Consider the following 17,084-nt stretch of genomic DNA (forward strand, 5'->3'; position numbering starts at 1 on the left):
AAATTTATTTTAAACCTAATAAAATTTGTTATAAACAAATAAATAAAAATTACTTACTTTAGGTAAATTTATATGTACATATATATTAGAATTGAAAATAAACCATGAGCAGATATTCACTTTGGTCGAAAAAATTTAATTATTTATAATATTATTAAATAAGGAAGCAACAGAATTTCAATGCCGAGGTGATATGGTTGTCTCTGTTAAAAATGGTTTCCAATACCCTAAAAGTTTTTTTTTTTTTTTTTTTCCAGTTGAAACCAATTTCCTTTGTGTTATAAAAAATATGTTAATAAGAGATAAAATGAAATTTCTTACCTGGTGGAGTATTCTCAGCTTCGGGAAAATACGAGGATTTCCGGTGACGACAATTGACTAAAATTTCATTTACATTATTTATAATAGCATCTTTTCCAATCAAATCTTTGTAATACTGAAATAAATAAAAAAAAAATTATGTTAGAAATGAAATAAAATTAAATAATGTAAGAATGAATTTTAATATAAAATAACTTGCGTACTTTCCAACAATTCACGCATAACCGTTTAAGCATATCCTCATTTCTTGATTTGTTAGAAACTGATTCGGGTACGAAATCATATTCGGGACTCCTTAAAAATAAAAAAAAATAATAGTTACAAGTAAATTTATGTTTTTTCTATCCAATTGGGTGTTAAAATAAATGATATATTTAATTACTTTTCACGAATGGCGATCGGCAAAGGTAAAATTTCTCCAGCATTTTCACAATTTTTGGAAGCTGATTTACTATTTTGAGTTTCTGTTGATAAAACACGAGCTTCTTTCATTTCAATCTCTGAAAAATTAAATTATCATAAAATATTTTACAATTACAATTTATTAATATTAATAACTATATTATTTTATTACCACTTTAAAAAAAAATTCATAACATCAAATATAAAATTACTTACATAGAATTTTTAAACTTTTAAAAGAGATGAAAAAAAAAAAAAAATACTAATTGAATTCTTTACATTAAAATTAATTAAAATTAATAAATTAATTTATGATAGTACCTCTACTGATTGTGGCCTTGCTACCAGCGTGATTTATAATTTTTTTGCTAAATTTTTTTTTCATAAATGGAACAGAAGGACCTGGTTTTGGACTTTCACAAATTAAATCATCCTCCCAATCAATAGCAAGCTGTTTAAAGAAACAAATAATATTAAAAGAAAAAAACGTTTTAAAAAGAAAATTTGATAAAAACGAACTTACATTTTTTTTACAGGGTGATAAAAATTCATTTTCTATGGAGTTCAATTCTTCTGATTTACTTATTTTTTGTTTTTTTGTTTTTGAGTCGATTCCCATTTGAACTGTTGTACCATAAAATTCCTTTTTGGCATCTGTAAAGAGAAATGAAAAAAAATTATTATTAATGTGAGGTATATAAGGTCACTAAGTATTTTCATTTACAAATTATAATAATGAAAAAATCAATTTATATTTGCAAATGAAGAAAAATCACATTTAAAATTTTCTTAAAAAACACTGAACCTACCTATATTAGAAAAAAAAAATTCAATAGAATCTGGTTTTTTAGTTAAAACAGTAGAACTTTCCTTTAAATCAAATCCTTTTAATTCATTACCTTTTACAGATGTAAAACTACAAAAAAAAAAGTAAAGGTAAAATAAAAAATAATAAAACACTTACTTTAAACCTTAGAAATTCACCTTTCTACTGGAGTAGTAATCCTATAATTTTGTTTGCTTGACAAAAATTTTTCTTCAAGTGAACTTATTGGTTTATAATTGACAGGACAATCTCCTAAATAAAAATTTAAAAAATTTAAAAATTGTTAAATACATTACGATTTCAAATTGTTATAGCCTACTAATATAATATTGAATGTATACCTTGAAAAGATTTTATTGCACCAAGAGTATTTGTTTTATTTAAACCAGTCTCAGTTTTTTCAAGAGGACAATTATATTTAGATATAATTTTCTTTAATTTCTCATTTGCATTCTTCAAACATTCATTTTCCTCTTTGAGTAAATCCATGCTCTTATTATTCTCTCGTAGTCTATTATTTAAATCTTCTACAAGGAATTTAAAATGACTTCTTTCCTTCCACAGTTCTAAAAATAAATTAAGTGAATTTGTATTTTCATTTTGTTCAAATGTTACATTAAATACATATGTTATGAAAAAAAAAAAAAAATTTTTTTTAAACTTACCCTCAAATACGGAATAAATTTTATTATGCATTTTGGTGATTTGGTGAGAAATGGTATTGAAAGACTGATTCATACTAGTATTACAATACAATCTAATATTAAAACTTTGTTAAGTAATCAAATCAAATTAATAACTCTTTTTCAGTCTACAATACAGATGCCTAAAATAAAATAAATAAATAATTATTTACGAAGTAGGTTTTACAATTAAGTAATAATTACATCTATTTAAAAAAGATAGAAAAAACTATTCCGTGCACCCTTTCCATAAATATTGAAATTCAAAAAATTTCAATGCTATAATTTAAGCTTAAATTAAATGAAAAAACATTAAATTTATTATGAAAACAATATTAACCTAGGTCATTAATAAAATTATTTTCATTTAAACAACTAGCAAAAGACAAACTACTATTTACAAAGTCCAATTTAGTATATGCTAAGATGATATTTTAGAAACGTTCCAGTTAACAACAATATTATTGAAATTATGTTAAGCTCGAAATTTATATAACAATTAAAAACTAATAGTTTGTCAGGATAACCTTTTTCACCTAAAAAAAAAAAAAAAAAAAAAAAACATTTTGAATCATAATCTTATAACAGAATTTTTAAAAGACAATAATAAAACATTTTACTTACCATTTGATTCAATAATCTTCCGAATTTCTTTTCAAATATATATATATATATATATTTGTAAATACGTAGATATTCATTTATTTATTCATTAAAAAGGACTGGTTTCTTCACCCTGAAACAAAATAAATTAGCTGTATGTAGTCGAATAGTATGTTGTACAATTACAAGTAAACGGTTTTTTTTTTTTTTAAGTACTTAATTCCACGATATTATCCGTTTCCGTTTCCGTTCAAAAACTTTTTTTAATTATTTCAACAAACTTCAATATGGCGTATTAATATTTAATTTGAATATTTTGACATATTTAAACAATTTTAAATCAAAATACAATATAAAAAATAAAAATAAAACTTTACACAGAGAAAAAAAATTCTTTTTTGTTAAATTAGAATTACACATTTGCTAAAACGAAAAATGATGTAAACATAAATAAATAAAATTAAATATTTATTAAAAGTTTAAAAATTTAGAGTGTGAAACAAAGTAACAGTACACTCAACGAAACAAAATTAAATATAAAAGTTATTAGACAACAACAAAAAAAAAAGGTAACACAAGCGAGTGATAATAATTTAAATTTTTAAATAACTAAAATATTTGTACTTAAAAAGAAAAAAAAAAAAAAAACTTTTCATACACACATTAATTATTACTCAAACTGAAAATTTTTTTTTAAAAGCTGAAAAAAAAAATTAGGCACCTAAAACGTCTGTACCACCATTTTATTTTACTACTTAAATTTTTTTTTTTTTCAAATTCAAATTTCTCACAAACATTTTTCACTTAATATAAAGTTTTAAACTTTTTAATAATAAAAAATAACTGAATAACTTTTTTTAAAAAAAAACGTTACGAACATCATTCAGGAGTTTTCTTTATCAAAAATCTTTTTTCAAAATCATCTTTTTGAAGAGAAAAAAAACGTTTAGATGCACTTTCAAAATTTTCTGAAATACTGGAAACTTTTTTTTTATGTTCTTCTTCAATGTCAGAATTATTAATTGTTTTATTATCATGAATTAAACAAAGATTTGAATCCGTAATTTTATTATCAATAATTTTTAAAGATGGCTCCAAATCGTTTATTGTATTATCTTTGACGATGGGAAAACATTTTTTTATTTCATTTTTACGTTTCAATTTCCTTAAATATTTTTCTTTATGTTTAGCTGTTTTTTGTAAAACTAAATTAATAAGACCAGGTGAATACCTGAAACAACCTGGAATTGTATACAATTTATCCGCCAATACTTCCGGATTTAAATATTTTGGTAATTTAGTTTTCCAATTGCATGGAAGATGAAATTTTTTTAACATTAATAATTCTCTCTTTGTTGGAAAAGTAAAAGTTTTTTTAATTATATTTTCTTGAATCGAAGTGTCATCATCATCATCATCATCATCATAGGTTTCCTCTCTATGATATGAATTTTCATTTTTTTCTAAAATAAAATTATTTTGAATTGAATAAAATTCTTCTGTTTCATTTTTAGAAATTTCTTTTGTCATATCAACAGATGATGAAATTTCATAAGGAAAAAAATTCGTTTTCGGGCTTATATTATTGTACTTGACTTCCGACAGGATTTTATCATCACAAATTTTTTTTTTTTTTTCTCTTTCATTTTCTGTAATTTTTTTCAATTCTTTACAAGATAAATTATTCCTTACATATTTTTGAATCATTAATTTTGAACCCTCATCTTTACTCTTAATTATAATTGATTTATCCGGCATTTTAAATTCATTTTTCAAATCATCATTTATTTTTTTTTCCAATAAATTTTTCCCATCATTGTCTACAATTTTGGTTTTTTCACAATTTTCATTTTCCACCGAATCACTTTCTGATAATTTATCCATTTCTTGAAATTTAATAAATTTTGTTTTGTTATTTGATTCGTCCTTGGGAAATATAACACCATCATCATGGTTGTTGCACACTTCATAATTTCTCTCATCATCTTTAATAAATTTTTTTTCATTGGTAATTTTATTTTCAGATGACCACCATTCTTCGGACGTTTTTAATATATCCTTTTCTTTTCCTTTATTTTCCATAGTTTTTAAAAATTCAGAACAAATTTCTTCGGTTGAATAATTATCACCATTTTTATTTTTGTATTCTTGAAATTTCAACGATGAATTTGTCAACGATTCATTTTCCTTTGATGAGGGAAATCCTTTTGAATCATAATTTTTAATTGCTTTGTTCATTTTAGACGTTTCAAACAAAATCTCACTGTGGAAAATAGAATTTTTATTTTGAGTACGAAGAAAATCTTCCCGCATTTCCGGTATTATTTTAGTATCGCGTTTTATATCGAAACATTTTTCAATAGAATTCGTTTTGATATCCGGTGTAATTATCGCATTAACTAATTTGAGGTTGTCAGGTTCGTGCTGAGGTACGGTACGCTTAATAAAAGAAGAATTGTAGAGGTTCTCCAAGTTGTTATCGTGAGAAACCTGTAGAACTTGCGGGTACTCATAGGATCCGGGAAAAGACTTCTCAGGATTTGGCCCTTCGCCCTCCTCGGGCCCGGGCAGGTACGGATTTGAAATCTCTTCTATACCTGTTTGATCAGTTCAAATACAAGGCATGAGTATATGAGGTAGAAGACAAAAAAAAAAAAATTCAATAATAAATTCTCATATTATCCGCCGTAGAAATTTTATTTTATATCCGACCTAAAAATAATGTTGATGATAGTCATCCTTTTTTTTTTTTTTCCTTTTATTAATGTGTATATTTTTCATTCATTTACTTTATTTATATTTTTAGGTATCTAAATATTTTAAATCTACATCTATTTCTAAAAATTTAAATTCAATAAATATTTAAAAAATAACGTACTGGAAATGAATTGTCGCAAAAAACGTTTGATGACAATTTTTATAACGATTTATATCGAATCAATATAAATAAAAAAAGTAAAAAATGATTAGTATACAAAAGAATTTAAATAAAAACGTAGATTCCTTTCGAAATTTTCCTAAGAAAATATGTAAATGGATTACAAGGCACAATAATAAAATCCAAATTTTTCCTATTTTTTTAATATAGAAAATAACGATTAAATATAGTTTTATGATTTTCACTATTTATAAGAAATAAATTTTATTTTTAATTATTATTATTATTTTTTATTTATTATTTGAATAAAAATAAGAAAATTATTTGAATTTAATAACGACATAAAGTGAAATTAATAACAACTTATTTATAAGGAAATTATACTACGTCATTCAACGGATAATATAAAAATGGTTCAAATTTATTTTCTCAAATAACCAAGAAAAATCAGTATTAATTAATTTTTTTTTTGAAACCTATTATTTTTAAAAATTAATAGTAAGACAATTTAAATAAGATAGTTTTTTGGAAAAATGCGTTTATCTCGATAGAAAATAAAATATTTCCTCAAATAAGAAGTAAGGAAAGTGAAAAAAAAAGGATAAAAGAATCTTTTTTTTGTATAATGCAAAAAAAAAAAAAAAAGAAAATTAACGGGATTGATATAGAATTTTTTTTAATTAAAAAAAAAAAAAAATTTAAAAGGGGTTAAATTTTAAAATTTAAAGTTAAATAAATTTTTTTTTTTTTTTTTTTAAATGATTCTCTTTCCATCAATCAAAATTGCCCTAGTTTTTGAAACGAGAATTTATCTATACGTAATGTTAAAATATTTTTTTTATTTTACTCTAACTTTTTCCTTTCCATATAAATATATATATATATACACGTGTGTATGTATAAATATTAACTAAAATAATAATAATAATGGTTATTAAATTAACGACAATCAATTTATTTATGAAAAATAATGTTAAAAAAAAAGGAAACCCGTCATTTTTGTTGTTATTCATGAAAAATGTTTAATTATTTAAAAAATGATAATAATAATAATAATAAAATATGAAAATTTTATTGATTTGAAAAAGAAAAAAAGAATTAAAATAATTAATAAAATTATTTTCACTTTTTTTGTTTTTTTTTTTTTATTGGATATGTGAATAATAATAATAATAATAATAATAATAATAATAATAAAGGGAAATTAATAATAATAATAATAATAATAATAATAATAATAATAATAGGCAATTTTGTTGTTCTAAGGGTCAATTGTACTACATAAAAAAAAAAAAAAGAAAAAAAAAAATTAATAATAATTTGATCAACTTTTAAATTTAAATGAAATCACTACAAACAATAAATAAATTTTTTTTATTAAATACATTTTTTTTTTTAAATTTTTTTAGCAAGTTCAAATAACTGTACCATCCTCAGTTTTCATTTTCTTTTTTTTTTATTTTTTTTTATTTTGCGAAACTTGCTTAGAAACTTAAAAACAAAAATTAAAAATAAATTCGTTAATCGAAATAACAATTAAATTTCACTTTTTTTTTTTTTATGTCAAATCCATTATTCAAATTAAAAATTTCGCGACTTTGTATTAAACATAATATATATATATATATATATATATATATATATATATAAAAATAATAATATTAACTTCGGCAGCATTCACTCAATTTTGTTTTTTAGCACAAAAAAACTATAGCAAAATATTTAGAGTACGTCACTTTAACGAACCTGTATTTCCTAATTGGTAAATTAGTGATGCGGCTGCTGAAAAACCATTTTTTCGTAAAAGAGCTGCCAAACCAGCTCTTAAACTATCTGTCGCCAAAACTGATCCGCTATGTTTTTTTATATTAGATACCTGTCGTAAAACAATCAAAAAAAAAAAAAAAGAACCTATAATAACCCTTTATTGTAAAAAAAACCTCATTTTTTTAAAAGTATAACCGAATGAAAATTAAAATGGATCCCTTGATACGTTTTCATTATAATGCCCGTAATAAAAATGTAATTAAAATAAAACTTACACTTACTGCATTGTCTCCTGCGTATACTGCTTGGGCATCGAAAACAGTTTCTTGCATTGCGTGACGTCCCTGGGGATTTAAAACGTGAGCTTTTGGATCTAAAATTTTTCCTTTAGATGCATTTGTTAATTCTGATTTTAATGTTTCTATTAATTGATAAGCAAATGAATCAATTTCTTTTGTTATTGTCAGCGAAGTCAATTGTTCCACTCTAACTGGATTTTTATTTATTATGGCATGTGCTATTGTTTGAAGTTGTTTTTGTATGCTCGTTTCAGGAAGAGGAGATTTTGAATTTTCCGAATTGTCATTTGTATGATTACTTCTACTTCCGGTTTCTAATTTAATTCCTTTAGACGGTCTGTCAATAAATTTTTTGTAAAAATTTGAGACCAATAAAAAAAAAAAAAAAAAAAAATGAAAATTCAACGAAAAAAAAAAAAAAAAACTTACCCTCCTTCGACGTATTCTTTTTCTTTATTCACTGGGGGTTTTCCTGGAGGTAAATTTTGGCTTGCTTCTTGTTCTTTCATTTGTCGCCGTCTCTTTTTTAGCCAAAGTTCGTGGCAATCTTGCCACGTCGGTAGAAGGGTAGACATATTGCTGAAAAAAAAATTTTTTTAAATTATAATTATTATAATGTTTTGTAATATGGCTCAAAATAAAATAACTTAAAATATACTTTAATCAGACCCGTCTTGAAATAATTTATTCGTCACTTAAATATTCTGAATAAGGTTTTACATCATTTATTGATATTTTTTAATAATAAATTTTTATTATTATTATTTTTTTTTTTTTCACTTACTTTTCAGGCTGAACATTTTTTAACCAAGGTGAACGAAGGGCTTCTTCTGCTGTTATTCTTTTTTCCGGATCTAATTCAAGCATTTTATCTAAAAGATCCAACGCTGTAGAAGGCATGAAAAAAAATTCTTCTCTTAGACGCCGTCGATAAATTTTTTTAGGTTTGATTGTGTGCCATAATGGAAGTTTAATAACTGAAGGCCAAACGGCTGGAGTAGGAGACCCACACAGTCTTGAGATTATATCTAATTGAATTAATTCTACGTTGGCCTGAAATTAAATATATATATATATATGTGGAGGTATGAATATATAAGTAAATATGCGAATGTGTGCGCATTTTAAGCCTGAAAATAAATATTATTTTTAATTAGTATCCTCTTACTTGAAACAATGGTTTTTTAGCAAAAAGTTCCCCTAAAATACACCCGCAACTCCATACATCAATAGCAGGACCATATCTTTCTTCTCCTAATAAAAGTTCAGGAGGTCTGTACCACAGAGTAATTACTTTATTTGTATACGGTCTATCTCTGTCTTCGGCACTGTACAGTCGAGCCAGTCCAAAATCTGCTAATTTTACCTCCCCCCTAAAAATATTAGTTAAAATTAACTCAACTTTCTGTATTTCTAATAGAAGAAGTATTTTTAGCTTTGGTATGAATTTTTTCTACTAACCTATTATTCATTAAAATATTACTGCATTTGATATCTCTGTGCAGAAAATTTTTACCATGGCAGTAGTTTAAGCCATCCAGTAACTGTTTCATGATGGAAGCGTTGTGAACGTCATTAAATTCAACCATTCCAGATTCGAGTAATCCCATTAGATCGTGATCCATATATTCAAAAACAAGATAAAAGGATCCTCTATCCTAGAAATTTAATTTTCATTTTTTTGAATTTTTTGAAATCGGTAAAATTGAGAGTTTGAAATAGTTTTACACTTATTAATGAAGCAAACAAAAAAAAAAAAAAAAAAAAAAGTAATAAGTTAAGGAAATAAGGTTATTTTACATTTCTAAAATCTAAAGCATCCTGTTTATCAGTCACTATTTCCCTTAAATTGACTATGTTTTTATGATTGAGTTGTCGCAAAATTTTTATTTCTCTCACAGCCGTTATTGGAAATCCTTCTTTTTCGTTTTCCAAACGAACTTTCTTTAATGCTACTAATTCATTTGATCGCACGTCTCTAGCTTTATACACCTGAAAAAAAATATTTTCGGTTTATTATTATTTTCCAAGAGGAAAAAAAAAAAAGAGGAATTTTCCAAAAAAAACTATATAACCTGGCCATAAGTTCCTTCTCCTATTTGGGCGATAACTTCAAAAACATCAACGCATCTTTCACCCCAATCCTTGCCAGCAGATGCCGACATGGGCAAATGACTATTTCTAGAACTTCGTCTTTTATTAAGAATTTTTGGACGCTTTAACTTTGGTCGAGGCACTTGTCTGCTGGTCGGCAAACAACTAGATTTTGCTGATTCTAAAGGCGACGGGGATAAGGTAATATTATCGTCGGGACTAAGATCTTCTGTGCCTTTAATAAAAAAAAAAAAAAAATGAAAATTCTGGAAATTAGGAAATATATGTAGGAGTGAAGCTATTCTTTTGCAATTGCGGTGACAAATAGTTCACAGTTTTTCTATTCTTTTATAAATTCCTCCTTTATAAGATTAAAAACAATGAATAAAAAAAACAAAAATTTAAATTTGGAGAAGATTTAAGAGTGCTTACCAGGAGGCAGGGGAAGGTCTTTAATGGATCTTAAACTTTTTTTCTTTTTTTCAACGGGCAAAGGCGATGGACTCCTACTTGGCGGCGAATCGATGCTTTCTAAATCAGTGCTTTTCATACCCGGAGGTAAAGGTAATTTATTAATTAAACTTCCATGTTTTGACTTTATACACTCCTTTTTTAAGTTTTTATCACTTGTTTTTAAATTTTTGCTTAATTCCACTGTTTTTTTTAATGATTCTCCTAGAGAACCTTTTCGGAAACTATCGAAAGTAGAAAAAGAGCCTTTTTTAATGACCTCATTTTTACCATCGCTCGCTTCTGATTTAGTAGAAGAGTAATTTATCTTTGCAGTTTCCGTATCAGTATTGCTATTTGTATTTTCTAATTTTTCTTCTCCGGACTCAATTTGAATATTTCCCCCGTATGTTTCTTCAATGTCCATTTCAATTGATTTTCGTTCACTTATACTTAAGTTAGATTTAGCACATTCGTCTATTTCTTTCTGAACATCCCCGAAAAACTTTGGCGATTCGAGTTTTGGAAAAGTGGAACCTTCGTTTACAACAGGTAGAGAACCAGAAACCGTATCTACTGCATCAACAGAAGATAAAGGAGCACTTTCGCTCTCCTTCGACATTGGCATTGGAATGTCACTTGTAACTGTATTCTTCGGCTCCTTAGCAGCTGCAGCCAATTTCGCTTCAACTTCTTTTCGATTTCTATCTTTCACAAGTTCCGCAAATAAAGAAGTTTCACTCATTTTCGTAAACGAAGCTAATTCTCGCGAAACGGGGCTTCGGGATCTTTTAGCCTTCGAAGTCTTTAAACCTATATCCACAAAAATTCAAAAAAAAAAAATTAGTTACCCGATATTAATTAAAGTTAATAATCATCATTTATTATATGCTGAAAGTTACCACTCAAAATTATGTTGCGATTGCACTCACCTAGCGGTGATCTCGAACCTACAACTCTCATCGGGGGGCTTCTTGTTTTAGATCGTAATCTTTTCGATAATTTCCCTCTTCCGTATTTATCTCTAGGACTAGGTGAAGCTAATGGAGACATTCTTCTATATTTGTCTCTGACTGAAAAAGGAGACTGTCGACCATACTTATCTCTTGGACTCTGTGGCGGTGATCTTCTCCAACTTCTAGACCTTGATCTCCTATAGATTTTTTTTTTATTTTTATATTATCACAATGTAAAATCAATTTAAAAAATTAAAAAAAAAAAAAAAACCGCACCTTTTGCCAACTTTATGAGTTCTTCTTTCTTTGCTTCTTTTGTATCTTCGTTCTTCTCTATCCCTCATTCGCTCTAAATCCCTACTTCTAGGTCTCTCTTTTTCCCTCAATCGATCTCGACTTTTATCTCGTCTTCTCTCTTTGCTTCTCCCTCTTTCTCTATCTAAAGTTTTGCGTCTTTTTCTGGGAGGAGATAATGATCTTCTGGGTGATGAATGACGTTTATCCATGGTGTCACAAGGGCTGCTGTCAGATCTGAAAATAAGGTATCATTATTAAAAACATAACAAAATATATCTACTTTATGACACAATATTAAAAAAAAAAAAAAAAAAAATTTTTTTTTTTGTCAAAGACCAGAATAACATTTTGCTACGGGGGTGACATTTTAAATTCACTTATCTCCAATTTTCACCGACACATTTTAAACACGAAGCACTGAAACTTCATATTGAAATAAAAAAAAAAAAATTTAATTTTTAAATTAAATTTAAAAAATTCTGCAATTACCTATTGTAAAGACCATTATGAAAATATGAATTTTCCGAATTCTCGTAATCTGAGGAAGGAAAATTATAATAGGGAGTTAAATGTTCGTCAGAACTACCGAGAACAGTCGTTCGGTTTTTTATCATTTTTTCTCTTATTCCACATTCATTTTTTTTTTTCCAAAAACAATCTCTTTTTTCAACCGACCATTGTTTTTTTATATTTTTTCTCAAAGCAACACTTTCTTTTTTACTCCAATTGTAATCTAAATTTCTTTTAAAATCACCTTCGAATTTAAAATGAGACTGGCAGAATCGTTTACCTAAAAATGCTTTTTTTTTAACTGTTTCAATATTTTTATATATTTCTTTTTTCTTTTGAGAAAATGATACTTTGGTATTATTTTTATGTGATTTAATATTATTACTGTCAACAGTATTCCTACTAACGAATTCTTCAGAACTCTTTAAACATTGATTTGCGGAATTCAAATTGTCTTTCGGATTTAATAAGCTGGGTTTTTTATACGTTTCAACTTGAATTTTTTTACCGGAATCAATTATTTCTGGGGAGACAATAATATTTTTTCCTGCTTCAACTAAATTACTGCACTGGGATTTTCTTTTGCAATTTTTTTTTTCTAATTTTTTTTCACAATAATTCAAAACTTGATCTTTTTTTCTATTTTCCGTTTTATAACTTAAACATAAATTTTCCTGTTTACTGTAAATCGTTTTAACAACCTCCTTATGATTTATATGATTTTCATGAGATTTAAATAATTTTTTTTGTGTAAAACCTCCTTCTTTAAAATTATCTGACAATTTCATGATCTTCTTAATTTTAAAATTTTCTTGGCTTTTTTTTTCAAGGTTTTTATTTTCTGAAAATTTTTTTTTTGTTAATTTTCAATGTAAAATTTCACTTTTACAATTACAAAATTCTTAGTTTTTTTTTTTTTTCTTTCTTTCTTTCTTTTTTTTTTTTTTTTTTTTTTTTTTAAAATAACGTAATGATGTTTCTGTTACCCTACTAAAAAATTTTATTCTACTGGTTGTTTCAAAATAATTACCGACAACCGACCAGTACCGACCGTAATCGTTTGTTTTTGGAGATAAGTTCAAAGATGATGGAACAAACGGTAGGATTAAGGAACCTTGATATGAGGATTTGATTGGAGAACCATGAGGGGATATACTTAATCTGAAACATTATCACAACATATAAAACTAATTTCCTAAAATACATTTATAAAAAATATATACGCAAATATTTTTCTTTTATAGTTTTGCTTCTAGAACTAAAAATTTCAATGCGAAAAAGGCAAATAATTTCCTTGCAACTTATTATCGCAACAACAAATATGATTAATTGATTAAAAAAAAAAAAAAACAATAAATTAGTTACTTGGTGTGTAATGCCATTTTTTTTTTTTGTTGTAAAATAAATAAATTAAATTAGGACATGCTAAGAAGATTTTATTAAGAAGATGCATGAGAAGTCGTTTAAAGAAAGAATGAAAAACTGAATATTTTACTGAATTGAATTGTGTTTTTCAGTTTTACTACATTCAAAAATTAATTACGAAAAAAAAAAAAAAGTAAATATTAATAAAACTAACCTCTGGCCCTCATCTCCAGGACTGATTCCAGCACTTCCCGGCGAACCAGGTCCACCTAACCTGTCTCGTAAAGGTTCATAAGCCTTGGCAGGAATAATCGGAGTGTGTGGTGAACCTTGAAGAATAGGAGAAAGCCTTCTGACTTCGGTTAATAACGATCTTTTAGGAGAATCGTACCTAAAACATTAATTTAAATTCAATTATAATAAAATAAAAAAAGATAAGCTAAAACAAATATAAAAAAAATCATACAAAAATTTCAAAAATTAAATTACTTGAACATACCTTTCTAAAACGCGATCACTATGAACTGGGGATACGGAAATTCTTTTGTAAGCTGCAGGAGGTGATTTTTCCAGTTTTGATGGAGTTCTGTAATTTAATACTTAATTAAAATAAAAATAAGCATAATTTAAACTAATACAGAGTCAACAATAATAAATAAATATTGAAACTGTGAACGTTTGAATGTAATTTTTTAGCGTTTCATTCGGAAACTAATAATTTTCTTTACCGATTCGACTTTTCCTCATCGGTCGGTAATACTTTGAAAAAAAGAAATATATTCTACTTACGATGGTGATACAGGAGAAGTATTTTTTTCGCACGGAGAATTCCAAACATTTGAAACAGGTCCCTGTGATCTGTCTAGTAACGGAGGAGTTCTTGAAATATCAGCACCGCTACTGCTCCGAGATCTTAAAAATAATTTAATTCTTTGTTAGTCTATTATAAATAAAATGAATTTATATTACATTCAATATTTTCATGCATGAGAAATTTAAAAAATTTGTTTTGTTAAAAATCTATAATTCCCTTTACACATGAAAAAATTATGTCAGTAAATTTTTTTTTTTTTTTTTCCTGTCCTAAACAATGTAAATATTTCAACGAATTTTAATATATGTAAACAAAAATAATTTAATAATAATAATAATAATACCTGTGCCTTTTTTTTTTCTTTTTTTTACTGCTTATGGGTGATGAATGCCTGGATTTTTTATCTTTCCTATGTTTCCTTTTCCTAGATTTTGAGTGACCTTTTTCTGAATGTAAAATTATATCATCATCTTCTAAACTAAAAAGGAAATTTAATGTCATTGATTAAATTATTGAAGTTTATCTTAATGTAATAAATAAGACAAGTTTCAATAATTTGTATTTTCAACCAATATTTTTTAATTTTTTACCCTATATATTTTATTTAACACAAATCACAGATGTTAATAAATGGAGTACACTTTATATATTATATTTATACACATAAAACTATTAACCTGTAATCTCTGCTTGGTGTTTCTTCTCTATGTTTTTTTTTATGCTTGTGTATTGGAAGCAGTGAAGGAGATCTAGTTAGTACTAATGGTGACCCTTCATGATGCCTATGTCTTGATTAAAAATAATATTTTTTTTTAAAATATTAAAAAAAAAATTTAATAGAAAATAATTTTTAAATTTTATATAGGTGTTTCACCTAGACTTATGGTGTTTAATTTTATGATGAGTTCTATGCAAAATATCTTTTCCTTGGCTCATTCTATAAAGATCACTCCTACTAACTTCCCCTAAAAGATGAAAGATGACTTGTCGATTATATAAGCTTTAGTTAAAAAAAAAATAATAATAATAATTTAACCATTTCTTACCATCTGACAGGTTAATGTGTTCATCTTCCGTTATTTCTCCCAGCTCTGGGCCAGATGACAATGTTTCAGAGCTGACATCGGAGTATTCAACTAATGGTTTTCCACCTCCAGCAATTACATTGTCCTTTGAGTGTCTAGTTTTTCTCCTTGGTGGGATGATTCGATTACCCTTTCTGTAACTAAAATGAAATAATTAATTTTTAATTACAAAATTATTTTAAGTAGAGTTGATTTAAAAAAAAAAAAAACCTGATAAATGATGAGTACCTATTACTGTCTCCGGATAATCTATTATTTTCATCATGATCACTTCCTGATATGTAAGTGACATTACAGTACCGATCTTCACTTTCTCTGTTCCTAATAACCTTCCCATTTTTGTTAACATGGCCACTTGGCATGTCCCCTAAAGAAAAAAAAAATTAAAGCATATATCATGACACAAATAAATATGTATGAGTTTAGTAGTTATTTGATTTATAATAAAATAAGTACAATAATTATGTACAACTGATGGAAAACAATATTTTTTATTCGTATAAAATAACATTACCTTTATATTTTGACAGATATTTCATGACAAAAATTTAATATTACATTAAATAATAATTTTAATTTTGAATTCATAAATAATTTAAAAAAAATTTTTTTTTTTTTTCAAGTTAATAAAAATGAATACACGTATATATAAAGATTTTATACAGAAAAATATATACTACTATTTATAGAAAAATTTGATGTCATATATATACATAAATGTATATATCATAAACAAATACAGTAGGTAATTTATATTAATTAATAAGCCATTTCTGCAAGGTCAACTCAATACATAGTGCTTGATTAGCCGATTAAAAAAATGACTAGAGTAACAATATTTGTAAACTATAACAGTAAATAACCAAACTAAGGTTAGTTTTAATTAATTTAAATGAAATTATAATAAATTTACTATGTTTCCAAACACTTATTTAACCTTTGACAGAATAAAAATATACACCCCAACTACAAAATGGCTGACGCCATTTTTCTTGCGTTAAAAAAAAATTATCACAACATAAATTTTCCTGCAACTAGTTTAAATTATACGGTTATCTAAAAATTAATTACAATTTAAAAAGCCGAATAATACCTACTCACCCTAAATTATTACGTACTTTTTTCTTAAATTATATTTTAAGCACTTTTCACATAAATACTTTTTATTAGTATTTAACAAATCATGTTTGATTTTATAATGATTTCTAAAAAATATTTATTGCTTTTTTTTTTATTTTCATAATCGCTTTATATCTTTATTTTTAATGGATGGCATTGAGCAATTCAGATTGAAATGGATATAATTTTCATTATAAGTTCTCGAGTCAACGAAGCAATGGTAGCCATTCAATAATTCACTACCACAGACACGCATCAAACAATCAATGGCAACAACATAGCAACTTTAAAGTTTCTAAAACTACAATTTTAAAACCGCCAAAAATTTTTTAAATATTGAAAAACACGGTAGAATTTTATTTTTATCGTTATTCAATGACAAGTAAAATTTTTTATTTTTTTTTCAGAACAAATTTATAACTATATCTATTAAATTATAAAATTTTTTACATTTAATATTTATCTTTAATTAACCATATTTAATCTTGATAAATATATATATACAAAAATATAATTATTAATTTTATTTCTAAATGTAAAATCCAACAATGCGTTTGATTCTTAAATTATTAATAATAATTTTGCTATATAAAATAAATAAAAATGTTTTTTTTT

At 25.5% G+C, this 17,084-nt stretch overlaps 3 protein-coding genes across 3 annotated transcripts; all 3 read right to left on the reverse strand.

The window, feature by feature from the left end:
- Window positions 1-177: 177 nt before the first annotated feature.
- Phum_PHUM467130 (uncharacterized protein) lies at window positions 178-604 on the reverse strand (the record flags this gene model as incomplete). Its single annotated transcript, XM_002430160.1, has 3 exons — window positions 178-227; window positions 322-378; window positions 547-604. The coding sequence occupies 3 exons, from the start codon at window positions 602-604 to the stop codon at window positions 178-180; spliced, it is 165 nt and encodes a 54-aa protein (XP_002430205.1).
- A 95-nt stretch (window positions 605-699) lies between these two features.
- On the reverse strand, window positions 700-2,038 carry Phum_PHUM467140 (uncharacterized protein; the record flags this gene model as incomplete). Its single annotated transcript, XM_002430161.1, has 6 exons — window positions 700-806; window positions 1,045-1,174; window positions 1,247-1,377; window positions 1,533-1,639; window positions 1,708-1,798; window positions 1,891-2,038. 6 exons carry the CDS (start codon window positions 2,036-2,038, stop codon window positions 700-702), a joined length of 714 nt encoding a protein of 237 aa, XP_002430206.1.
- A 1,676-nt stretch (window positions 2,039-3,714) lies between these two features.
- Window positions 3,715-15,889, reverse strand: Phum_PHUM467150 (mitogen-activated protein kinase ERK-A, putative; the record flags this gene model as incomplete). The annotated part of the gene is made up of 22 exons (XM_002430162.1): window positions 3,715-5,432; window positions 7,460-7,589; window positions 7,762-8,116; window positions 8,209-8,358; window positions 8,564-8,832; window positions 8,948-9,152; window positions 9,241-9,437; window positions 9,580-9,771; window positions 9,855-10,054; window positions 10,306-11,136; window positions 11,256-11,476; window positions 11,556-11,810; window positions 12,066-12,927; window positions 13,117-13,247; window positions 13,630-13,842; window positions 13,951-14,037; window positions 14,241-14,363; window positions 14,943-15,047; window positions 15,140-15,230; window positions 15,312-15,490; window positions 15,579-15,717; window positions 15,865-15,889. 22 exons carry the CDS (start codon window positions 15,887-15,889, stop codon window positions 3,715-3,717), a joined length of 6,678 nt encoding a protein of 2,225 aa, XP_002430207.1.
- Between the last annotated feature and the right edge of the window lie 1,195 nt (window positions 15,890-17,084).

Source organism: Pediculus humanus, genomic scaffold (genome assembly GCF_000006295.1).
Source record: "Pediculus humanus corporis 1103172108249 genomic scaffold, whole genome shotgun sequence".
Lineage (NCBI taxonomy): Eukaryota > Metazoa > Arthropoda > Insecta > Psocodea > Pediculidae > Pediculus > Pediculus humanus.